At 44.7% G+C, this 23,179-nt stretch overlaps 11 protein-coding genes across 16 annotated transcripts; 5 read left to right on the top strand and 6 right to left on the bottom strand.

Moving 5' to 3' along the window:
* The first annotated feature begins 276 nt into the window (after nt 1–276).
* LOC108023038 (syntaxin-6) lies at nt 277–3,101 on the top strand. 2 transcript variants are annotated; one of them, XM_050887718.1, is made up of 4 exons: nt 277–454; nt 1,164–1,315; nt 1,652–2,362; nt 2,521–3,101. In XM_050887718.1, the coding sequence occupies exons 3-4, from the start codon at nt 1,756–1,758 to the stop codon at nt 2,595–2,597; spliced, it is 684 nt and encodes a 227-aa protein (XP_050743675.1). In that variant the 5' UTR covers nt 277–454; nt 1,164–1,315; nt 1,652–1,755; the 3' UTR covers nt 2,598–3,101. The 2 variants fall into 2 exon arrangements, with proteins under 2 accessions (XP_050743675.1, XP_050743674.1); XM_050887717.1 differs by lacking the exon at nt 277–454 and adding an exon at nt 663–1,071.
* A 656-nt stretch (nt 3,102–3,757) lies between these two features.
* Nucleotides 3,758–7,453, top strand: LOC108022796 (spermine oxidase). Its single transcript, XM_017091929.2, has 2 exons — nt 3,758–3,909; nt 5,285–7,453. The coding sequence occupies exon 2, from the start codon at nt 5,300–5,302 to the stop codon at nt 6,827–6,829; it is 1,530 nt and encodes a 509-aa protein (XP_016947418.1). The 5' UTR covers nt 3,758–3,909; nt 5,285–5,299; the 3' UTR covers nt 6,830–7,453.
* Nucleotides 7,166–13,770, bottom strand: LOC108022795 (MAGUK p55 subfamily member 7). Of its 5 annotated transcripts, none has more exons than XM_017091925.3 (9): nt 13,419–13,770; nt 10,938–11,046; nt 10,591–10,868; nt 10,394–10,525; nt 9,996–10,025; nt 9,492–9,659; nt 9,097–9,418; nt 8,651–8,944; nt 7,166–8,268 (listed from the first exon to the last, which is right to left on the bottom strand). In XM_017091925.3, exons 2-9 carry the CDS (start codon nt 10,978–10,980, stop codon nt 7,748–7,750), a joined length of 1,788 nt encoding a protein of 595 aa, XP_016947414.1. In that variant the 5' UTR covers nt 10,981–11,046; nt 13,419–13,770; the 3' UTR covers nt 7,166–7,747. The 5 variants fall into 5 exon arrangements, with proteins under 5 accessions (XP_016947414.1, XP_016947416.1, XP_043947844.1 ...); XM_017091927.3 differs by having other exon boundaries at nt 8,651–8,827; XM_044091909.2 differs by having other exon boundaries at nt 13,605–13,770.
* Nucleotides 13,771–14,819: 1,049 nt separating this feature from the next.
* On the bottom strand, nt 14,820–15,671 carry LOC108022279 (uncharacterized). Its single transcript, XM_017091138.3, has one exon. It carries the CDS (start codon nt 15,262–15,264, stop codon nt 14,848–14,850), a length of 417 nt encoding a protein of 138 aa, XP_016946627.1. The 5' UTR covers nt 15,265–15,671; the 3' UTR covers nt 14,820–14,847.
* LOC108022278 (elastin) lies at nt 15,567–16,087 on the top strand. The gene has a single exon (XM_017091137.3). The coding sequence runs from the start codon at nt 15,567–15,569 to the stop codon at nt 16,011–16,013; it is 447 nt and encodes a 148-aa protein (XP_016946626.1). The 3' UTR covers nt 16,014–16,087.
* An 879-nt stretch (nt 16,088–16,966) lies between these two features.
* Nucleotides 16,967–17,454, top strand: LOC108022267 (uncharacterized). Its single transcript, XM_017091125.3, has one exon. It carries the CDS (start codon nt 16,990–16,992, stop codon nt 17,353–17,355), a length of 366 nt encoding a protein of 121 aa, XP_016946614.3. The 5' UTR covers nt 16,967–16,989; the 3' UTR covers nt 17,356–17,454.
* A 112-nt stretch (nt 17,455–17,566) lies between these two features.
* Nucleotides 17,567–17,936, top strand: LOC108022268 (uncharacterized). The gene is made up of 2 exons (XM_017091126.3): nt 17,567–17,663; nt 17,749–17,936. The coding sequence occupies exons 1-2, from the start codon at nt 17,567–17,569 to the stop codon at nt 17,934–17,936; spliced, it is 285 nt and encodes a 94-aa protein (XP_016946615.1).
* Nucleotide 17,937: 1 nt separating this feature from the next.
* Nucleotides 17,938–18,391, bottom strand: LOC108022266 (uncharacterized). Its single transcript, XM_017091123.3, has one exon. The coding sequence runs from the start codon at nt 18,331–18,333 to the stop codon at nt 18,001–18,003; it is 333 nt and encodes a 110-aa protein (XP_016946612.2). The 5' UTR covers nt 18,334–18,391; the 3' UTR covers nt 17,938–18,000.
* Nucleotides 18,392–18,891: 500 nt separating this feature from the next.
* LOC108022389 (uncharacterized) lies at nt 18,892–19,333 on the bottom strand. Its single transcript, XM_017091275.3, has one exon. It carries the CDS (start codon nt 19,316–19,318, stop codon nt 18,962–18,964), a length of 357 nt encoding a protein of 118 aa, XP_016946764.1. The 5' UTR covers nt 19,319–19,333; the 3' UTR covers nt 18,892–18,961.
* Nucleotides 19,334–19,956: 623 nt separating this feature from the next.
* LOC108022369 (collagen alpha-2(IV) chain) lies at nt 19,957–20,779 on the bottom strand. Its single transcript, XM_017091249.3, has one exon. It carries the CDS (start codon nt 20,764–20,766, stop codon nt 19,990–19,992), a length of 777 nt encoding a protein of 258 aa, XP_016946738.1. The 5' UTR covers nt 20,767–20,779; the 3' UTR covers nt 19,957–19,989.
* Nucleotides 20,780–21,436: 657 nt separating this feature from the next.
* On the bottom strand, nt 21,437–22,909 carry LOC108022319 (uncharacterized). The gene has a single exon (XM_044092344.2). It carries the CDS (start codon nt 21,933–21,935, stop codon nt 21,585–21,587), a length of 351 nt encoding a protein of 116 aa, XP_043948279.1. The 5' UTR covers nt 21,936–22,909; the 3' UTR covers nt 21,437–21,584.
* Between the last annotated feature and the right edge of the window lie 270 nt (nt 22,910–23,179).

The following is a 23,179-nucleotide window of genomic DNA, read 5'->3' as shown; positions in this document are numbered from 1 at the left end:
CAGATGAAAATTATCTATTATATTTATACTTAAGAGTAAATAATTTTAAGAATCAAGTTATGTTTGCTTTACTAATATACCTCCTGATAAAGACTAAATTCTGATGATAGACAGGTATACCATTTTTCGGAGAAAACTTATTTCATATTTTAAATATTTATTATTATATTATAGAACCCCGAAAATGTAACAGACATTTTAAAATTTATAAGTGCTTCACATACTGTAACGTATTTTTAGTGCTAGCGATATATACCAAATTTATTTTGAGAAAATTTCCCTATCGCATTTGGGTCATACCAAGTGTGACGGTTTATTTTGTTGGCAGCAAAACAAAAATAAAAGTTAAATTAAAAGGAAGTCGAGGAAATTAGTCCTGTGTAAAATTAAATTTATAGTCAGTCACCGTGTTCTTGGACAGAAGTTTGCTAAATGAGGTGGAGACGGGCAGCAGGTGAGCGATGAAAACTAAAATAGTGCTGGCATTTTGGCCGACTTCTTTTTGTTGTGGAATTTTTCGGGCCAATTTTCGGGTTGTTTTCGAAACGGTTACTTAAGGGGTTGAAAATTACTGGCCAGTGCGCAGGCGCGGGAGCGGCGTAAACAAATGCCAATGGTTCTAGCGGGGGGTTTTAGCCTGCAGAGCGCGAATAACGACAGTGTTCTCTGGGCCATCGGCGGTACCAGCTAAATCAGCGGAATCTACAGAGGAATCGGGCGATAAGCGGCGCGGCCCCAAGTGCAATAATCAATAAACGTGCTGGGCAAACTTTGCCTCTGGCCCAAGATAAAACCCAGTTGATTGTGAAATTCCTGCTAAAATAGATAGAAAACAGTAATTTGCTCTGCTTAGCCGAAAGTTTTGATGTAACCCCCTTGTTTGGCACTACCAACTTGCACCTTCCGCGCATCCCCCTAGAATTTTGGGGGTGGTTTTCGCCCGAAAAAATCCATGAAAATAACCGTCAAGTGCGCCACGCTGGTGAAAAACTGCTGGGAGTGTTAATTTCCGCACGGACCAAGAAGAGAACGCGGCATGTCTCTGGAGGATCCCTTTTTCGTGGTCAAGGAGTAGGTCCTGCCATTTGGTTTGATGGCCTCTGCAATATCCCCGGAGTTTGCCCATCACTTATCACTCTGTTTCTTATTTTTTCCCCCCTCAGCGAGGTATTCAAAGCTCTGAACAAAACCCGCGGCCTCTATCTGCGTTGGCGGGAGCTGGGCGAGAGCGGCGGAACAGAGGCTGAATGGACCACCACCGAGCTGCGTAACTCGCTGCGGAGCATCGAATGGGATCTCGAGGACCTCGAGGACACTATCAATATCCTTTTTGCCAAAGCAATCCATTGAAAAATCAATTCCTAACCCGGTACTCAAAGCGTTTGGGGGGGTGAAGTGAGTTGGGAAGAAAATATGATTATACTTGTCAATGTCGGCTTCTTATGTCATTATAGTAGTCCTCAAGAATTCCCAACAACCTTTAAAAAAGTATCTTATTTATTTATATTGTAACTTTATTTTACTTTACTTTACTTTATTTTATATATCTTATATTCCAAGTGATGAGTACTGGGTGTCTTAAAGTCGGACAAATCGACTTTATTTATCAAAACTTTTCGAAGGTCTCTTCCTTAACCCCTTCTATTTCGACCTATACGCATTGTTGAGAAGAATCCGAGCAAATTTCGAATCGACAACCGTGAACTCTCCAGCCGGCGCCACTTCATCGACAACACTCGCGATGAGGTCAAGCAGATGAAGGATAAGATGAGCCTGAACCGGAGCCGGGACAGAGACATCACCGCACACCAGCCGCTGCTCGACAACGATCACCAGAGCCCCAATCACAATCACTCCATTGCCATACCCAACTCGAATTCCAATTCCAACGAGTACCACCAGCATCAGCACAACGATCGCACGTATCTGGTGGAGTGTCCCAACGGCAACTCGCTGATCAATAGTGGCAGTCAGGCGGTGGCCAATACCATAGCTGGAACCATGTCGGCGGCAGCGGCAGCTGCATCCCGCCACAGCGGCACCAAGTACTCCAAGCTGGAGAACGCCCTGGACAGTCCCAGTCATTATGGGCAGACGCACCACGGCGGACTGGACAGTCCGAGTCATAGGTATGTGGGCGAAACGGTGTCCATACAGCAGCGCATGATCCAGGGCCAGGACGAGCAGCTGGACATGATCAGCGATTCGATTGGCACCCTCAAGACGGTCTCGCGGCAAATTGGTGTGGAGCTTGATGAGCAGGCGGTGATGCTGGACGACTTTGGGAACGAGTTCGATACCACAGAGTCCAAGCTGGACACGACCATGAAGAAAGTGGCCAAAGTCTTGCATATGAACAATGGTGAGTAGGGCAATTCACTGGGCTTTCGATTTTGGACTACGATATGATATCTTAAATAATAACATCTCAAACTAGTAATCCACTATCGAAATTTTCTAACGATTGCCCTTAAAAACTATAAGTTGCAACTATCTAATATAAACCATTTCTCCCCGCAGATAAACGACAGTGGGCCGCCATTCTAATCCTATCCGGGCTGTTATTATTTGTGATAATTCTGTTTATTATTTTGTAATTGCTTTCCTTCTGTTTTAAAATCGGTTATATTTAGTGTAAATTAGATTTATTTCCATACTTGGCTTGGTTTTTAATTCCGGTTCTCAAATGCAAATTGAATACTGTTTATTTAGACGAATTATCAGCATATTCCAAGTAAACTCCCTTGCTGTATATACACTGAAAAATTTTAACCAGATTTACTACCAGCCTCTATATATATGTATAATGTAAATCCAAAGCTACGGAGAGATGATCATGTAAAGTCAATGTAGGCGGGTAATAAAAGATAACTAACTACTTATATACCAAGGGCTCCAGAGTTCTGTCATTCCCGATTTGGCCAAAGGATCTTTCCACTGACCTGTATATACATCGAAGGATATATCTGCATATATACACACAAGATGGACCTACCAATATCAAACGAGTTATTTATCGAAGAGTCTAAGGAAATCCTCTTACACAATCTAGCAAAAACTTGTATGCAGTTGAGTGAATATAAATATATATATAAATTAAACTCACCACTTGAACCTATAATAAAACTGTTTAAGGGGCGTCTAAAGGAAGGAACACTAAACGAATACTAATCATTTCTTATAAAAAAATATCGATCAATCCAAACATGTAACTTAAACATATCAGCAAAATTAGCCTTTTCAAAATGCTTTTATTTTACTTTTATTTAAAATTGAAAATGTCTTTATTTTTACAAAGTTATAGGTATGTTATAAGTTAGATGTCAGGGTGGTGTATAAAATTATACCGTATCCCAATGGGACTTTTCGGAAGACTGGGTTCTGTTGTGTTAAATAAATTCCGAAATATTAATCGACTATATTAACGATCCTAAAACATGGAGTTTTAAATAATAACAATTTTAAAGTAAATATAGATAGGGGATTTAGAGACACAATCTTTTTATGAGGTGTCTTTTTTCCAGTGCATTTGAAGAGGGGATCAGGGTTCTTCCCATTTTCACTCGAAAACCCACTCGATTTTCACTCAGCTGAGTTGGGTGCTTTAAGCTTTGCAAGCTTACCGTCTGCGCAGGGGGCCCAGTGGCGTCGTCGAGGGGGGACTGAAAAACGCCCAGTACATAGCACCCCCTGGGAATCCCGACTACGCCACTGGTCACAGCATAAGCACACGGGCAGAGCGGCACGTTTCCATGTGATGTTTTCGGCTTTCGGCTCGCAGTGTTGTTTGCATTTTCCGCGGAGCTGGAGTTTTCCCAACAGCAAGTATATTAAACATTTAGTAAAAGTCCCGGTAGACATGCACAATTGTTGAATAAATTCGACTAGGCGGTCCTTAAAGTTATTTCGGTAAGTGGGAGTGCGCAGTGAAGTGACAGAACAGACCGCCCAATATCACCCCCTAAAAGAAAGTAATTTCCTCTCATGTTTTTGTTGCGGGCTTTCCTTTTGTATTTTTTGTTTATCGCAGCAAACCTTGAACATTTTTTTCCTTGCCAAAAATATAAAATCAATGTCAAGCGGAAGGAGGTGGATACTGTGCGCTAGATTCTCCTCCCACCTTGCCTCATGGGTGGAAATCAGATTTAATGTGAACTCCAGGTAAAACCAGCTGGTCCGGTTGGCCAGATACTTCTGGGATCTCACCGGCCCCTTTTCCTCCTGGTTTCCCCTAGCTACCAGGGCTATTAATAAATTCATGTAGCCAGAAGCGAGTGAACATATTTGTGACTGCCGTGTGTTTGTGCTCTCGTGTTTTCCTTTGGCCGAAAGTGTTGCTTTTGAGGTTTGCGCTGGTGGGGGGAGCTTTTTCGAAACTCTTATCACAAGTCGGAATTCGTTGTCGAAACATATGACCGAGCTGCCGTTAGTTTTTAATCAAAAGACATCTTTATTGTTGTCGGGGAAGTGGGCGGTGATCAAACTCAAGTGCCTGGAATTGCACTGCACCAGTTCCATAAGCAAATAGGCTGGTAGTGGCACTGCACTTAACAAAAAGGCATTTTCAATAAATATTTTTGCGAATTTTCGAAAATTATCTTGAGATAAATCTTTAATTTCTTTTTTTTTTAAGCTGTTGCTAGCAGTATTTTATAAGTGAATTTTTGGGAATATTTTTCTGCGAAGAAGATTGAATTCGTGTAGCATAATACATCAAACATATATAGACCTATATATATTGCTCGTAATATAATAAGTACATAATTCATTCATTGCGAAATCTATTTAAAAAGCTATTTCTAAAAGTGAAAGGGAAAAGAAAAGGGAAAGGAAAAGTGTTTTTCAAAAGGACAATGCGAATTTTAATACGAAAACTATAATTAAATTTTCTTCCACTAAGAACCGAAATCTGAAAAATATAGGAAGTCAGTATTTTCTTAATATCTTAAACGTTAGTTTGCAGTTTTTAAAGGTGTTTATTCAATAAAGATTTACATTTCCAATGAATAAAAAAATCACGTTCGGAGATATAAGCGGTGCTCTGTGCATAAGTGATATTTTATTACTTTCTTAAGTACCTTATATATTTAAATTATTCAAAAAATTAGGATTAATACTTGTGAACTTCTCTAAATCTTAAAGCGCAACGCGTCTTTATTTTCTTTGAGTATATGCTCAATTGCCTCCGACTCACTTGCTCACACTCCGCCACATTCAAACCAGTCGTGTTTATTATTTAATTTGCCTTTCTTGCTGCTCTGCCACCCCTTTATTTCCAATGCAGATTCAGTTACCCGGAATGAGTGGTGCACAGCGGAACCTGGATCGCAAGATCGTTGTCATCGGAGCGGGCGCCTCGGGCGTTGCCTGCGCCACCAAGCTCCTGGAACTGGGCTTCCAGAATGTGCTAGTCGTGGAGGCCGAGGATCGTATAGGTGGTCGCATACACACCATTCCCTTTGCGGACAACGTGATCGACCTGGGCGCCCAGTGGTGTCACGGGGAACGGGATAACATTGTCTACGAACTGACGCGGAAGCAGGAGGAGGAGCTGCTGGAGTCCACGGGTCCGGTCTATGAGGACTATGAGTGCATCCGTTCCAATGGAGATGTGGTCCCGGATCAGGTGGCCAGTCGCCTCAAAGCCATTGTGGGCGATTCACTGGTCACCCGGCAGCTGGAGCTGCGCAACTGCAGCGGCTCCCTGGGCAGCTATCTGACCAACAAGTTCTACGACACTCTGCGGCATCCGGAGAACTCCGATATAGACGCAGAGATAGCCAGGGAGTTCTTTGTAAACTACGAGAAATTCGAAAACTCCGTGGAGGCCTCGGATAGGCTGGAACAGGTGTCGGGACGCGGTTACCTCGACTACTGGGAATGCGAGGGTGACATCCTGCTCAACTGGAAGGACAAGGGCTTTGTGGAGCTCCTCAAACTGCTTTTGCGTTCCAAGGAGTTGAAGGCGGAGCACGGAGTTCTGGAGCAACGACTACTTCTGGCCACCCGGGCTACTAAGATCCTCTGGAACCGGAACGATGGACGCGTGGAGCTGCACTTGAGCAATGGAGATAGTTTCATTGCCGATCATGTGGTGGTCACCGTTTCACTGGGAGTGCTCAAGGATCAGCACTGCCAGCTGTTCGAGCCACTACTGCCGGTGGAGAAACAGCGTGCCATTGATGGCTTGGCCTTCGGCACTGTCAACAAGATCTTTGTGGAGTTCCCCGAGGCTTTTTGGCCCGAGGATTGGACGGGCTTCACCCTGCTCTGGCGGGAAGAGGATTTGGATGACATACGCGGCACCTCAAGTGCCTGGCTGGAGGATGTCTTCGGCTTCTACCGGGTGAGCTATCAGCCGAGAATCCTCGCAGGTTGGATCACCAACAAGAGTGGCAGGCATATGGAGACCCTACCCGTGGACGAGGTACAAGCTGGTGTGATGTACCTCTTCCGCCGGTTCCTCAAGTGGAAGATTCCAGAGCCCTCGAATTTCCGTACATCCGCTTGGTATACGAATGACAACTTCCGTGGGTCCTATTCCTATCGATCCATGGACACGGAGCAGCTGGGCACCGGAGCCCGGGAGCTGGCCTACCCCCTGACTGTGGTGGCCACCACGCCCGAGAAGGAGAAGGATTCGGAGGACGACGCTTGGCAGCAGAGTCGCTGCGACAGACCCATTGTCCAGTTCGCCGGCGAGGCGTCCAGCGAGCACTACTACTCCACGGTGCACGGAGCAGTCGAGGCTGGGTGGCGCGAGGCCAGGCGTGTGGCCCAATTCTACGGACTAAGCGCATCCCGCTCGGGAACCAAGTCGCAACTCTAGCTATAAGGGGGATATCGTGATATATGGACGACGGCGATATCGATACCTGGCCCTGTGAAATGGGCAGATGTGAATTTAGAATTCTGTCTTCGCACTATACGAAAAACAATCAATGTGTATATCCTGAATAGACTTCATATGCCTAAGCTTCTAATTTACACATTTGCCATAGGTTAACGTAGGTCACAGATTATACCTGTATATCTGTAATGTGAGCATGTCAATATGTCAACAAGTGTGCTGCCCAATAAAAAGCTGTGTTTAAGTCTTCTCTAACCCGAATAAATGTAAAATACCTTATCAAAGTCTAGCTTCCGAATAGCACTTTCCTTGAAATCGCATTTAAAACAGGTTTTTATTAATTGCTCACTTGTTTTCAACAGTTTGTCACTACGTTTTGATGAAATCAGTTTTCGAAATGAGACTTGTTACACAGTAGTTCACATTGTATCCAATATGCTCAGATAGTGAGTGAGTGTATATACAATTGAGATACAATACGGTTAGCGTTGGGTTTACAGGGGGATTAACTCGGTACTTTGATTTCAACAACGTGTAATAAATACATTTATAATTTAGTCCATTTTTTGAACACAAATAAAGTTTGTACAACAAGTTTTATAATTTAGTCGTTATCATAATTTTAAGATAGACGCTGGTTGAGTTTTAATTTCCTTATTCTTTCCCTTTGGTGTCTGTTATTGTATTCATTTCTTTGTTTTCACTATTACGCAAAAAGGTACATGTCGTGAAAAGGACTAAGGCCGGACGGGAGTGCCCAGCAGGACCGCCTACGGGATAATATAGTAGTGTCTCTCCTCTGTCTCTCTAGCAGATTGCTAAATTCGTATGGCAAAAATACTTTGGTGTTGTTCAACAAATTGCATGAAATGCTTCTTCCCATTTGGCATCTCCCGTCTACTGCACCCACATGGACGGTGCCCATATTGGCTCGGTCTCCAGACGCTGGACATTCTGGACCAGCTGCTCGAAGGCGTTGAGCAGTTCCCCATTGACCAGCTCCACGTCGAAGAAGTGTCCGTATAGGTAATCGATCCGTTCGGCCGACTTCACCATGTCTTCGAACTCCTCGTCCGTGAAGCTCCTGGCATTCGCCTCATCGAAGGTGGATTTGGCCCGGGCCTCAGTTCGCGTGGCCTTCAGGATGTCCAGCTCGGGTGGTTTCACATGGATGAGGAACGGTTTCAGTTGGGCTGTGCGCAGAGTCTTGATCGCCTGGTAGTGCGGACTCAGCACACAAACGCATCCGGCATTCACGATCGACTTGACACTCTCCGCCGAGGTTCCATACAGATGGCCCTTGTACTCGCCGTGCTCCACGAACTTGCCCGCCTCGATGTCGGCGTCCATTTTCTCGCGTGGCACAAAGATGTACTCTCGTCCGGCCACTTCTCCAGTGCGCATTGGTCGGGTGGTGTCTGGAAAAGGATATTATATTTTACAAGGGATAAAGCATCAAAAAAAAATTCATTTAGTCATTCATTTGTTTATCAGTTCACTTATACAGTGCTCCCTAAATGGGATGAACTGATGAACAACAATGTAACTTTAAAGAGTTGGTAAGGTTCTTTTTACTAACAAAACAGAATTTCTTTCATTTGGATTATACAAGTTGTACAATGTTATTAATTTACTTATTCATGTGTCCATTTACTCTTTGAATTAAACATATCAGCAAATGAACAAACAAAGTGAACCGCTTGATAAACAATTGAGCAAGTGAATCAGTGAACAACTGATCAACCTGGTGAACTTGTTCATTTCACTCTTTTAAGTGAACCTCTCCCCCAAAATACTTACACGGCACCGGGCTGCGGAACTTCTCCGGATCTCTGGCTATCAGCCGGCGGCGCAGTTCGTTACGGCCCACTCCGGGAGCTCCGATGAGCACTATGGGCCTGAAGACACCCGGCCGAGGATACAACTTGGCCACCTCCTCGTACGTGGCGATCTGCTCGCGGTCAAAGTCATCGTTCTCTGTCAAATCGTACATGATCTTTTTAGTCTTGGGCTGGCGGCAGGAGGAGCTGCTGCTACTCGCGGGCAGGCGCGGGGAGCCAGGTGGGGTGGTGCAGAGTGAGGCGCATGATCCGGCTGGCGATGGCAATGATGTATGGGGCCAATTGGGGGTTGGATGAGGGTATTAAGATGATGCATGAAATTAGAGCAATTTTAGTCATGAAAATATGGAATATGGATAGCGTATGTTATGGAATCAATGGGGGCTGGCAAACTGGGTTGCTTACGCTTCGAGTCCAGGTCGGTGCCGTCTTTCTGTGATCGATCGTGGAGGATACGGCGTTCCTGCAGCGCTCGACTCGGGATCAAACCAGCCCTCGCCGAACGCTCATGCTCCTTGCGAGCCTGCCACCAGTAGGCGTCATCCTGGGCCACAATGTGCAGGACATCGCCACGTTGGAAGGCCAAGCCGGCCTCCTTGCACGGGATATAAGGATCCACATCCGGATTGTAGTTGAAGTGGGCCCGCACCCGCACCTTCGATTCCCGCTGGGCGCCCTTGTTGTCCGCGGGAACCAGCTTGAAGGTGATGGTGCCCTCAGAGTTTTGCTGTGGGAGTGGTAAAAACGGAATAAAGTTGATAAAGTTCTAGGATATCAGCTGGGCATTCAGGTTTACTTACCAGTATGGTGAGCACATCGCCCGGCGTCTTGCCCTCCACGTTGATGTTGTTGACCTCGATGACCTCGTCGCCGACGTGAATCAATCCGGAGCGATCTGCAGCGCCGCCGTGCATGATTCTGGCGATTTTGATTTTGCCCGTCTCCTCGTCCGTTTTTATGGTGGCGCCCTAAAAGTAGGCAATACGTGTCACTGGCAAGTCTATCCAAAGTCTACGCGCTAGTGTGCGTGTGGTGTGAGTGTGTGATTGTGTATCTGTGTGGAGTGCGGTTTCCGATGTTTTCGACGTATCTGAAGCTGCATCTAATGGATGTGTCACAACAATAACAACAACAACAACGGAATGGGGACAACGAAATGTATCTCATGTTGTGAATGTATGTATCTTGGTGTGTGCACAGCTTCCTGGCTGTTGTTTGTTGTTTGTCAGTGCTTGGCGAACTGGTTTCTGTTGTCTTTTTTTTACAGTGGACATATTTACGGCTATGGACATTTGATTACTTACAACAATTGGCTCCGCACCCTGTGCTCCTGTCTGTGTTTATTTTATACATTGTTTTCATTTTATTGTTACAAATGCATTTTGGTTTGTTATGGGCGAATTCGAGAAATTGATTCGATTTTATTCGATTTTTACAAAGGCAAAGTTTACAAAATTGATTAGCATTGGAAAGAGTTGACATGGTGACATGACATGATAGCAGAAGAAGTTCGAGTATGAATGAAGGCGCAGAGAGGAGCAGTTGGCAAAGGCGAAGGGGGAGGCGGTGGAAAATTTTGGGGGGGGGCGGAAATGAAAGTCGAGGGCGGACAGTGAAAGCGATGGACAGCACAGAACAGCGATCACGGCGATGAGATGGACATGGATATTGAAAATGCTGCTCCCAGTGGAGGCACACTCACCAGAGGTTCGTTGCTCTTCACGAGCTGCACAATCTTGATGGTCTCCTCGTCCTCGTCCATCTCGACAGGCGCCTCCGGCAGGTGCGGGTAGAAGTCCTTCTGGGCAATCGCATCGTGGGCGAAAAGGAGGTGCTGTAAAATAAAACTTTCAATCAGAGAAGTTTGCTATCAGATTTGTCCCTTAGTTCTTAACTCACCTGCAGATGGGAGTCCTGCAGCAGGTGGAAGGCCTCCTTGCAGTCGTCGTTCAGGTGACAATGCTGGGCCAGCTGCTCCAGGACCTCGTACAACACCTGCGCCGAGGTGGACAGCACGGGGGCCAGCCGATCATCCCGACCCACCTTGGCCACCTTCGTGTGCACATTGACCAGGGCGTTCAGCTCCTTGGATTCCAGCAGGGCCTTCAGGAAGTCGATTTCCTGGTCATTGGACAGATTCTCCGACTCCTTAAGCGTGGTGATCAGTTTGGAAAGAGCTGGAAGGTGAAGGCGAAAGGGTATACAATCATTTCTGACAGCCAGCCTGGGTGCGTCACTCCACTCACCTGGATCCCAGTTGATGTCCGATGCCATAACTGCTGCTAGCATGTCACACAACCGCCGACGAGTCACTGTCCTTGCCTATCCTCTACAATTTATTCTTTGGCGCTGTTCCTATAATCGAGTTAACAAAATCGATATGCGACTTTAACAACAAGCGGAGAGAGACTTTGTAAATTTGCGCATAAACATGTCAACAGGGGGCCAGCGGGGAGGGCGAAAACCAAATGATAATTCCAGGCCCAAGGCTGCCAGCCACCCAACATTCACAACCCACCACCCACCGCCCAATAACCATAAACACCATAACCTGCCCCCACCACGAAGCGACTTCTTTTGCGTCACTCGCCACAAAGGACACCAGACACTGGTAAATGTTGCCAAAGTTTTGTTCGGGATATTAACGTACAGTTATGGTTCTATAAGTCGACTTTGATAATAAGAACCATAAAATATAATATTTTTTAAAGCTTGCCAGCATTTTTTTAAACATTTTTAAAGAATAAAACATGGTTTTATTTTAAAATTTTTGATATTCTGTTCAATCTATGATATAAAATATTGAATTTAAGAAAAGTTGTTGTCTGAAATATATTATAAATTTATAAGAAAGTTTTTTGGAAGGTAACTAATAGTATAGTAGTAATGATAGTTTTTAGATACCATGACAGGCCCTTTTCTATAACATGATACCCTTTTACTATGTTTTTAATAATTTCTAATAGGAAGACCTCAATCAAGTCGAAGCCTTTCTAAATTAGGGATATAATACGTGTATTAAATATACTACTACTATCAGCCTTTTTTTAGAAACATCTTACAGAAGCCCCACTGTATAGTTACCATAACAACAGTTAGCGCCTCATTGAACCTGATACGTTGGGGATGGGGCGCCCCACTGACGACGCCAAGTCTAAAGACTCCCGGCCAGCGGAGCGCCAATGCAATTAGCTGACATTAAGCCAGGCCAAGAGGGGCGTTCGCTATTCTTTCCCTTTGGCTTCTGGCCAGGGGGCCAGTTGATTAGAGCTGGCGCTGGATTTATGGTCACTCATCTGGCCAGTGGCCCGGAATGTTGGCGCCCCTTGTTGCAATCTGCCCTCCATTAGCTGTTCAATGACTGCGCTTCCTGTTGCTGTGTCAGAGGATTGCGGCGGGGAGAATCCTTGGCCAGGTGCCATATTCCGAAGGGGTCACCAGCACGCTGGCACCTTGCATGACCGGTGCTCATTAGTGTCACGTTTTTATGGAATGGTTGTGGGCGGTGATTAGTGTCAACTGAGTGGGCGCTTTTGGAGCCCAAGACCAGGCCCAAGAATAGCGTCTCAAGTGGGGCATTCGCATGTCCTTCAACTTGTGATGGGGGGTCTTTAGTTTACGCTTCTCCATAAGGTAATGAGAGCAAGCCAACAAGCACCTCAGTCCCTGGGCCCTGTCCGAAAGCTAGCCCACGACCTTGAACTACATACTCTACGGTACACACAGCCACCCAACAAAGCCCGAACTACAACAATTTTCAGGGTGAGTTGCAGCGACGTCAGTGCGTGGGATCCGAGGGTTGCAGCCACTTTCGAGAGTATTTTGTTTCTGGGGTTGGTAAAATTTTAACTACAGGATAACTACCGCTTGCTAAACTACCACCATTGTGTATGAGCACAGGTTTGTTACTCCAATTACAAGTTGCTGGTGGCATTAAAGGGCTAATCCTAAAGATACTACAAGGAGTTTGGCTTACAACATATTTTTTAAGTTTAGTAAGTAGAGCAAAATGCAAATTTATTATGAAAGCGGTAAATTTATATGTTAACTTTTTTTTTTTTTGAATTTTAAAGTAATTCAATTTAATGGGAATACAAATTTTCTAACAAAACCAAATCCCCTAAAGCTGAGCTATTGGTTTTTTGTTACAAAACTTTCGATCGGTTTACTGTAGTTTCAGGGCTTTTCCCTTGGAGGGGGTGTTGCATTTGCAACCATTACTGCTGCCAATCAGCCAAATGACAGAAGCCAAGAAACCAAGTCAAGCCTGGCCCCAATCACACTAATTACGCTGAGGAAAGCCGAAACGGGCCAAGAAGTCTGGCGAAAAGCGAAATAATGACGTTGCCCGGGGGTCTGTCAATTGCGAAAATGCTTGGGATGGGATGGGACTGCGATTGGTAGACAAAGGCAGTCCTTGTGGCTAGTAGATAAGGCAGGTGCCAGGTCTCCGGCACCACCAAATCCCTCTCCTTTTTGGGGGTAATTGAAAACTCGAAGGAACTGCACTGTGTTATTTAAATCAAACCAAAGAGGCACTTTGGTCATACTGACAATAGCGGTGGCTTAAGAGAAAATCACAGAGAGACACGGAAATCCCAGAGAGAGGAGAGGAGAGAGTTCGTGAGAGGCCATTGAAAGTTTTCCCCTGCCCTGAGAATTTGATTAACAACAAAATCTGGCTCGTCAAAAAAAAGGCCAACTATCATTCAAGTGGAGGTTATCACCTGGAGTTTTTCTGGGCCGTTGGCCAAAACGGTACTGACGGATTTCGCTTGAGTCCCAGCGTTGTTTTATTTTTAAATTTCCACTTCAGCCGCAGACATTCACGCACACACAGAGGCACTAAAACACGGCATGTCTGCTATTTTCGCCAATTTTCTCGCTATTTTTAGGCAACTAATATTGCGTACTAGTTAAGTTGACGTTAACCGTGATTGTTGTGGTTATCCTTGGTGCCCTTGGCGGATTTCACATGTTCCAAAAGGACTTTCAAGGTGATTGTCACCTGAGTCCGCCAGCGGGAATCCCAGAACGGCGAATAGCGGGAGCGACAGCGACTGCACACGGTGGCGAAAGAACAACGTTTAAATTCGGAAATTCTTTTTAAAGTCGAGACGTCTCCGAAGACCCTGTCGTCAGTCTCTTTCGCTCTCTTCACGCTCTGCAGCTCTATGAACAGACTCTTGGGTCCTCTCTTAGTTTTAGAACTTTATTCAACTAAAATATTTGTATTTCAACATCATTTTTGAAGTGAAAAAGGTTTGGGAACAAATGCAACTTTTTTTGAATTGTGGAAACATAAGTTTTAAACATAGAAAAAATCGTACAATATAAAATATGATATATGATTTTTTTTTTTAAAAACCTGTTTTCGAAAAAATTATAACAGTTTTTTCTTGGTCCCAATTTGGTTTCAAAATATCTAAAAGAAAAAGGTGGATTGTATGAGGTGCGTAACTAAGTGTTAGAAGTTTTAGAATTTAATATCGGGTTTTCCAAATACAAGATTATTTTTTAAGTTTTCAAAAGAGTCGAAAAGGGAGTCCTAACTTGAAAACGAGTGAGCAAGAGAGATTGAGTAAGTGGACCGGAGAGTGGAAATCCTAAAAGTGGAAGAGCACAGAGCGCCATGCGGACTTTTGCTGGGGGTGGAATCCGCGCAGGTCAGCAAAAACCAGAGCGGAAGAAATACAGGGTGTCTAGATAATATCAGCAGAACTTGATTCACAAAATTGGAAGAATCTTAAGAATTACTTTAAATTTATAAAAATTTAATAAAAATATGAATAATTAAAGTAAGTTAACAAATCATATAAAAATTTCTTATAAGAAATACAGGGCGTTGAGGCTATCGAATCATACCAATAAAACCTGTATCATTAGAGAATCTTTATTTATAAAATATGATAGTAAATTTTTTAAAACTAAAACTAACATAGGGGGTTCTAGTTCTAGCTGATAAGAGAATCTTTAAAAATGTAATATATTTTTGATAATATTAATATTGTTTTAATTTTGAGTTTGGATACTTTGGTAAAATTCAAGATGCTGATTAATTCAGCCATAATTTAAAATGAGAATTCATTTCATTTGGTTATTTTTAAAAGAAACTTTTATTTAAATAAGTAATTTAACTACATTATTTGGTAAACATTATCCCAGCAAACCACCTCCAGCTCCCGCAGCAGCTCCAAATCCTGCAAATCCTCCACCGAACTTCTTGTCGTACCGGGCGCGGTATCCACCGCCAAATCCCCTCGCTCGCACTCGATAGCTCTCCTTGTAGTGCCCGAAACCAGCACCTCCTCCAATTCCGCCGCCAGCAAATCCACCTCCTCCTACTAGTCCCAGAGCCTGCGGCTGTTGTTGGATGACGGGCACCTGTTGCACGATGGGCACTTGCTGGACAATAGGCACTTGCTGAACTCCTCCCAGGGCTCCTACACCGCCAATGGCTCCCACTCCTCCAACAGCTCCGATGGCACCTCCTCCCAGGGAATGGGCTCCAGTCCAGCGGCAAGCGCTAATTCCCAGTAACAGCAAAAATTGCACTCGCAGATCGCACCTCATCTTGGCTGAGTGTCCAATGAAGATTTGAGTTACCTTAGCCGAAATCACCTGGTTTTTTATGCCCAGGCCAGCGACCTTCGGGCCACAAGCGATGACGATGATGAGGTGTGAACTACTAACCAGTGGGCAAAACCATGATTCCCCTACTAGAACAGCCGAAAAACAGTGATGGGGCTTTAGAGGCTTTGGGGTTTTTTAGTTGGGCGCCCAAATGCGCCAATTGGAAGTGCAAACAGTGGCCACTAATTAATTTGCATAAATAAGCAGCTGGGAGTGGGGCACACCAAACAGTTAACCCCATCATGTTGTGGCAAACGGTCTACCTGCTGGTCTTGGCGTGCGCCCTGGTCTGTTCCACGCCGATCCTCTCCAGCAGCGATGGGGAAAGTATTCGCAAACCCCGGCACATTGGAGGACTTGGAGGTGGTGGAATAGTAGGAGGCGGGATCGTGGGAGGTGGCGTAATTGGCGGAGGAGCAGTAGCTGCCCCCATAGTGGCAGCCCCCGTCATTCAACCGGTTCCTGTAGTCTCCACCGTTCCCATTATCACCACAGTTCCCGTGGTATCCAGTATATCCACAGTGCAAACGATCCCCAGCTATGGTTATGGCTATGGTTACAATGGAATTGGAGGCTATCCAGCGGCTGGAGGATTGGGAGGACTTGGTGGTCTGGGTGGCGTCGGAGGCGGTGGTTTCGTCGGCGGCGCCGTGGGTTTTGCCAAATTCAAAGGCGGCTTCTTCGGCTAGATCTTTCCGAATAAGTCTGAGTGTGTCTCGAGACCGTCGAGTGTAAACAATGAATAAACAAAAGTGCTGCGAGATCGAGTTTCATTTTGCCGAGTGTTTGGACTCAACAAATTCGATGAGCTTGCTTTTTCCGTTTCCAACTGATTGTTGGTTTTCGTTGATATTTCTGGAAGAGTCTCTCGCTGCTGTTTGCCTTAATATTTATGCCGAAAATCGCACGAGGCGAGTCGGATGGGCTTTTTGAGGGGTAAACAACGAGCCATCAAGCGATTACAGTGGGTCAAGTTGGCTGGCTTGGAGAGCTATTTGATACTGGGTAATCGGAAAGCTACTTTATAATCGTAATCTATCATTTCAAATCCAAAACTATTTGACTACTGAGTTGAAGGTAGAGGTTTTGACATTGAACTTCCTGTTTTATGACATTTTATCAACTGATTGTCGTGATAAAGACAAATAGGTAATGATATACAGGTGCCTTATATTTTTCCTTACTCTTGTTTAGGTTTCAAAAGACATTTTTGGTTCGATTACTGTTACAGAAACATTGTAGTATTTTTACTTCATTTTTCCCAGCATCGTATTTCTCACTCTTTTGATATCTCGATCAGTTGCATATCATGTTACACAATCCATAGTGATCTGGGCTTTGCTCCACTGTTTCTCACACTTCCGCATCATATTTCATTTTATCCACACACCTAAGATTGGGTCAACCTAATGTATTTGTAGACCATTTTGTTGGGGTTTTTTCAAGCCAGTAATTATTCTCGCCGGCTCTGCTTGGCTGCGATTGAAATTAGACGAAAAATGTAGAAAAAGACACTCAATGGCAATCAGCAAATGCCAATGAACCTCCTTTGTTTATGGGACCAGGTGCTGGGTGTTCTTGACAAATGTTTGGCTATAAATTAAAGACCAGATGGGCGATGAGTTTTAGTATTTGACGAGTTTCGATAAGGAATACGACTGCGAAATGGACAAGAAGCGAACATTATTATTGTTCAGTATCGTTGCACTGATTTTGTGTAACATTGTAGAAGCCGATGAAACGGAACCGCAAGTGCTGAAGGAGGAACCCGGTGCAGTGCAGCTTTTGGAGGCCGGAGAAACTGCCCAGGCTGATTATACGGATGGGAACGTTAGGAAAGTGCGCCAGTACTTTGGACCACCGCCTTTTGGACCTCCACCACCACCACCCTTCTTTGGACCACCGCCACCCCCATACTATGGCGGTGGTTTTGGCGGCGGTTTCGGTGGTGGCTTCCAGAGAACTCGAGTGGTCACACGCACTCGGTACCGTGGACGCGGCGGTTACTACGGCGGTGGCTTCTATGGTTAATCAGTGAAGACTTGGACATGGATTTGAATGTGCCGACTTTGTGATACTTCTTTTGTACAGCTGCCCCATCGGGTGCAATAAAACTATTTACGTTATACAAGTCCATTCAATCGGTTATTTATTGCCCTCGCTTAATAACACATGAGTTTATGGTGGGGGAAAGCTAGGATTGGAGGTGTTTATAAGAAGACAACGGCGTTGGGCTCCGAAAATGTTGCGCTGGCTGTTGCTGTGGATGACTGTGGTGGTGGTCACAGCTCTGGATGAGCGGGAATTCGATCCACAGGTGGCACCTCCTCAACGCTTAGGTATTAATACAGAATTATATTAGTTTTATAGAAATTTTTAACGTGGTAATGTTGAATGATATTTTTTGAATCATTCTCCTTTCAGTTGCGAAACCCTTTCAACTGTGGCGTAGCTTGGCGAGTCAGGTGCGTCTGGTCCTCAGTCGCCTTCAACCGAGTGCCCCCACTCCTCCCACCGTTAAGACCAGGATGGGTACTACCACCACAACTCCAGAGCCAGAACTGCAGTTCTATGGAGCTCTGAATCCCATATATCAAGCGGGAAACTTTTAACTTTAACTAAACTAAGCTTTATTACGAAATATTAAGACTATAATTTGGATGTATGGCTGATATACTAGCGGAACTTCTTGTTGAACAGACTCTTGAAGCTGCCGAAGCCGCCGCCGAAACCATGTCCTCCGAATCCACCGCCAAAGCCGTGTCCCAGTCCACCGAATCCTCCCTTCAGGCCACCAAGTCCGCCGAAGCCGCCAAATTTGCCACCAAGTCCTCCCAGGCCACCTAGCCCTCGGACAACTCGCTCGCCCTCCAGTTCATCCACTTGGGGTTCCTGCTCCGCCTCCAATTCCAGCAGAGTCAGCGGTTCACCGTTGTCCAGATCCACAGGAAGGGCCAGGGAGCAGGAGAACAGGGCGATCAAGGCGAGACTCAGAACGAAGAACTTCATTTTTGCTGCTTCTTGAAGGGATTCCAGGAGAGATTGAAGATAGCTGATTGATGGATGCTGGCCGGATTGGTACTTAATAGCAAGTGTCATGACAACTAGGTTTATATACTTCTTGTCTGGGTCTTGGGCTCGTGCGAAGAGTTGCTAATTCGCAGAGTCAACAAATCGGTGGGCCCAGCAACGGCTGCGATCCGCGATCTTGACCAAATATACTCGTACTTTCATTCATCCAAACTTTTTGTTAGACTTTTGGGATGGGTTTTTGGTGAGTTTGGTCTCTGAAAAAGTCGGTGTGTGCAAATGGTTGGGTTTGCCTAGGTCTTTAGCTTGGGCCTAACGATCGTTACATCATGTTTGCCATTGCGATTACCAGGTTGATGGTCTTGAAACGTAATCGACTTGACCTTAGTCACTGTTTGTTTGGGACCACATTCGGACCTCCACGATGTTTGAGAACTAGAGTAGAACTCCTGCTAATAGAAGCGGGTCAGGATTTTGATGACGCGCGACTCGGTCGGCTAAAAATAAAAGCACCTCGTTTGTGTCTTAAGTCTTTTGTTTATTATGCTAATTACTAGGTATAAAGATTTTGCTTAGCACCTATGGGGTATCTATATAATATATGGGTCTATTGCCTCCAGCGCGGGTATCTCTCACGTGTCGCCAGTTTTTGGCGTCTTCTCAGGAATCTCTTGTAGTATTTTGCATTGACAATGTGTTTGGGATACGAGGTCTCAGGTTTTTGGTACCACAGCTTTGAGGATTGACGGTGGCGATGTCTGCTCCTGGGCTCCGGAATGACATTATAGCGGGTTTTCCTAATTTGATCCGGGGCAAAGGGTCGCGACCAGGCCACGGGATCCAGACTGGCATCGTAGCCACCTTCGTTTGCCGACCACCAGGGCTTGGAATCGCAGTAATCCATTAGAAGAAGCAGAATGATGGGTATAACCATCAGAATGTAACCTATCGCGCAGCAGTTCATGGTGCAATGGTTCACTGAAGACTGGTGCTCTTTGACCTTAGAGCCCGGGCTCTTATACCCAGCTGAATACACACCATTATCGAGTTACCCTGCGGCTTATGGAGCGACCCAACTGCCTGCCCGACTTATCAATGGCCCAGGTACTCAGATAAATGCATTACGCAGGCCAACAAATCACTGTGGATCGTAAATCAGAGCGGGAAAGGTATTTTTATCTCTAGGGGAAAATCGATAGGAAAGGGAAATTGTTCAAAGCCTCTGCGGGTGTGAATCAGCATGTTCGTTTCACTTTCGAGACTTGTCCCCTTATCCCCGATCGCTGAATTTGCTAAATTACCAACCTTGCACTTGGCACCTGCTGCTTAATTGGCTTTTAAAAAGAGGTTAGTGTTCTGGTTATTTCTGGTGTATTCCGTTGGAAAACGAGACTGTAGACATACGTCAATCATCTGAAAATGGGAGGAAAGCAATAAACTTTGTGGCTGACTTTTACTCTTTCATTTTGGGTTACATATCATCTATCAACCAATTTTTTATTTAATAATTAAAGCTAATATCCTATTCTAATAAATAATTAAAACATCGTTATCAAAATTTGTTTAAATGTTCTTGTATTTTGCTTTAATAAATAAAATAAATTAGCTTATTACTTAAAAGGTTTCGGAACCCATCTAAAATCCCGGGGCGTAGGCCTGCATATTCATGCCTCCCAAAAACCCACCGGCTGGCGGATACAGTCCCTGCATGTTGACCTGGGGGGCTGGATATATTCCCGAGCTGGGTCCACCGAATCCCTGGCTTGGATTGAAAGGCAATCCCGAGCTGACACCACCGAATCCCTGGGGTGCAGGATATAGCGCGGAGCTTCCGCCACCCAATCCCTGCGCATTGGCCATGTTGACGATGTTGTTCAGCGACTGGTAGTTATCCACTGCAGGATTGGGCACAAATCCATTGGGCAGCTGGGGATTGGGATACGGCAGGGTGGGGCTGCCGTACATGGGCGGCACACCGGGGTAGCCAAAGGAGCCAAAGGGGTTGAAGCCAGGCGCTGATCCTGCCAGGTTGGGATCCGGATACGAGGGATAGTTGTTGGCAATGTTCGTCTGCAGGCCGGGGATGCCATTCAGGCCAGGTTGCGGTCCAATGCCGGGATATACGAGGCCAGGATAGTTGGGATACCTGACCAACTGGCCGCCCACGGAACTCAGGGCCATCTGGTTCATCGGCAGAGCCATTCCCATGGTCATCTGCATGGGTTGCGATGCCGTTGTTGGGGTGACATTGGCCACCATCTTCACATCTGGATCCGTTGAGGCAGCCATTTTCATCTGGCGCTCCTTTCGAACATGCTGATCCAGATCCTTATCCAATGACCCGGCCTGTGCCGTGCCCAGGAGGAGCAGGGAGAGCAGCAGGAGGGCTTTCTTCGCAACGAACTTGGTCATTTCGGTAGCAATCTCTGGCGGCGACTGTTTGCTTCCGGCTCGATGAAATCCCCTTTTATGCCGAGGCCGATGGTGAAAACTTTCTTTTGCAATTATCCGCCTTGGTTTTTCGTTTTAAGCGATGCCTTTTTTTATGTTTTTATGGCGGCAAAAGTCGAACACTGCGGCCCACTGAGCGCCCTGTCTTCGGTTTTGTAATCTCTTTATAAACAATTCACACTTTTAGCCTAATGCCCAAGGCAAATAAGGTGCGAAATGTCTCAGCGCACGGAGTTCGCCTTGCAGAAAATCGCTGCTCAGCAGATGAGTCGCTCCGGCATATGTATCTCAAGTCTTTAGAGTAAGGCGGGGGCGTCTCTACCCGAAACTCAGATTGAACATCAGCCTAAAAATATGCCTCGAAACGGTTTACTATACCTCAAAAAGGAAAATGTAATGAATTCCTAACTAAATATTCTGTCTTATTGAATAAAATATGAATGAAAAGGTAACATATTTGATTTTTATCGTTAGTACGTTTTAATAAAGAACCCTAATTGAGCCTTAATTAGCCTTGAAAATCGTAAAATTGGATGGATGGATATATATATTTTATGTAAATATCATATAAATTTCGATTTTCATATTTTAATATTTTTATTAGTTATAAGCCCATTTCATTAAAAAAATGTTGATTTATTTTCTTTTAATCATAATTTCATTTGAATTCAATAAATAACAATAATAATATTTGTACAATTCTTAAAGCTAGACCTGTGCATCTCCCAAACATTTTAGATGGGTTTTTTGGTATCTATGTAATAACAGTAGTGCCTGGCTTATTTGCCAAAGCTGTCGGTGTAGGCGGCTCTTCTGGCATCAGCACGAGCCTGGCGGACGGCCAAAGGATCGTCGGCCAGATAGTGCGGGGCATAGTCCTCCGAGTCGTAGGACCTGCGATTGGATCCACCGTATCCATGCTTTCCGTAGACCGCACTCTTGGGATAGCAGATGAAGTAGTCGCCCTGGTAATAATCCGCACTAGCTCGCTTTTGGCGCACTTGCTCTCCTGTAATATCCGTGGCCGAAACGAATCCTGGGTCCCCGTTGTCCTTGCTAATGGGAGCTCCCTCGATCAGGCTCAAGCTAATGATCATGAAGATCACAACGAAGATGATGGGGCACTTCATGTTTATCAGGTATTTGTGTGTATTTCTCAAAGATGGGTTTGATTTGGAGTTTATGACTTGATATGTCTACTACTTCTGGAGTTCCTTGGGGTTCTGTGCCTTATCTACCGTCTGTCGTTCGCTTTTATAGCCGCAAATCTTCTCCGAAATGCGCTAATTGTTATGACAGACCGGGTCGCCCAGTCAGCCAGATTCCAGCGGTGACAGTATGGGGCACTAATTTGATTTGCCGCACATCTTTCAACTCAATTAGCAGGGATCGCGCCGCACAACATTTCCGTCAATGCGATCCAGCCTTTTCGCCGGTTTAGCACTCACGACTCCTCTCGTGTGACGTCAGTTGGGGGCTGAACCCCTTATAGGGGGAGTCTCTTTCTTTTCTTCTTGCGTCTTGCGGTTTTCGTCTTTGGCAACTTTTGCTTTTTGTTGCGGTAGGCACGGCCAAAAGAGCTAATGATTCACTGGCGGAGTTGGCCTCCTGGAAAGATCACAACAACAAAAAATATAAAGCATCAAAATTATTCATCAATTAGATAATTCTTGGTATCATATCTGTGACGTATTTAGCCGAAACGAACCAGTTTTTATAACATTAATTTTAATGACATATGAACAATCATTATAAAAATATACCACTCGATATCCTTTTTAGTTACGCCTCGTTTGTAGATTCAAGGTATATTGTAAAGTCTTAAATATTTTTAACCACTCAAAGTAGACTTTAAATCTTATGATATTTATTTAAGACTGAGGTTAAAAACCAAAGTATGAATAATTTTCAAAATTTTGATAGATATGTCATGTTTTTCTCTCTAAGGGATCTGTTGGGAGTGAAAAACCACAAGTTCGGTGAACCGCAGCGTGATTGAACACTTTGAGCATTTATTTAAGGACATGTTTCGAGTTATTTTGGGACTGCCCACAGTTAAATAAGACACAAAATTCTTATCTTAAGAAGCCTTAAAAGAAGACACTATAAAAATATTATAACTTTTCTCAAATTTTTATCAACTTATACGAATATTCCAAGTTATTTTCAATGTTTAAAATCTTGTAAATAAATTTTCTACAAAATATTTATTGCATAGAACAAATAGTTTTGAGTGGGAGGTGCTAATTAATTGCACCAGCGAAAACTTGGAAATAAACATGAATCATTTTGACAACGTGCCTGTTACCAAGGAAATGAATTCCACAATCGAGAGTGGAAAATATTTACCTTTAATTAGATGTCGTGAATCATA

Source organism: Drosophila biarmipes, chromosome 2R (assembly GCF_025231255.1).
Source record: "Drosophila biarmipes strain raj3 chromosome 2R, RU_DBia_V1.1, whole genome shotgun sequence".
Taxonomy (NCBI): domain Eukaryota; kingdom Metazoa; phylum Arthropoda; class Insecta; order Diptera; family Drosophilidae; genus Drosophila; species Drosophila biarmipes.
This window is presented reverse-complemented; position numbering and strand designations above follow the sequence as displayed.

Bases quoted from the DNA above. Each gene is read 5' to 3' on its own strand.
- LOC108023038 (XM_050887717.1), top strand. From the start codon at position 1,037: ATGTCTCTGGAGGATCCCTTTTTCGTGGTCAAGGA. The intron at 1,072-1,163 runs GTAGGTCCTGCC...TTCCCCCCTCAG, and splicing joins CCCTTTTTCGTGGTCAAGGA to CGAGGTATTCAAAGCTCTGA. The intron at 1,316-1,651 runs CTATCAATATCC...TTCTATTTCGAC, and splicing joins TCTCGAGGACCTCGAGGACA to CTATACGCATTGTTGAGAAG.
- LOC108022796 (XM_017091929.2), top strand. From the start codon at position 5,300: ATGAGTGGTGCACAGCGGAACCTGGATCGCAAGATCGTTGTCATCGGA.
- LOC108022795 (XM_017091925.3), bottom strand. From the start codon at position 10,980: ATGCTAGCAGCAGTTATGGCATCGGACATCAACTGGGATCCAG. The intron at 8,945-9,096 runs GTAAGCAACCCA...TGCCATCGCCAG, and splicing joins CACCGACCTGGACTCGAAGC to CCGGATCATGCGCCTCACTC. The intron at 8,269-8,650 runs GTAAGTATTTTG...ATCCTTTTCCAG, and splicing joins GTTCCGCAGCCCGGTGCCGT to ACACCACCCGACCAATGCGC.
- LOC108022279 (XM_017091138.3), bottom strand. From the start codon at position 15,264: ATGAGGTGCGATCTGCGAGTGCAATTTTTGCTGTTACTGGGAATTAGC.
- LOC108022278 (XM_017091137.3), top strand. From the start codon at position 15,567: ATGTTGTGGCAAACGGTCTACCTGCTGGTCTTGGCGTGCGCCCTGGTC.
- LOC108022267 (XM_017091125.3), top strand. From the start codon at position 16,990: ATGGACAAGAAGCGAACATTATTATTGTTCAGTATCGTTGCACTGATT.
- LOC108022268 (XM_017091126.3), top strand. From the start codon at position 17,567: ATGTTGCGCTGGCTGTTGCTGTGGATGACTGTGGTGGTGGTCACAGCT. The intron at 17,664-17,748 runs GTATTAATACAG...TTCTCCTTTCAG, and splicing joins GGCACCTCCTCAACGCTTAG to TTGCGAAACCCTTTCAACTG.
- LOC108022266 (XM_017091123.3), bottom strand. From the start codon at position 18,333: ATGAAGTTCTTCGTTCTGAGTCTCGCCTTGATCGCCCTGTTCTCCTGC.
- LOC108022389 (XM_017091275.3), bottom strand. From the start codon at position 19,318: ATGAACTGCTGCGCGATAGGTTACATTCTGATGGTTATACCCATCATT.
- LOC108022369 (XM_017091249.3), bottom strand. From the start codon at position 20,766: ATGACCAAGTTCGTTGCGAAGAAAGCCCTCCTGCTGCTCTCCCTGCTC.
- LOC108022319 (XM_044092344.2), bottom strand. From the start codon at position 21,935: ATGAAGTGCCCCATCATCTTCGTTGTGATCTTCATGATCATTAGCTTG.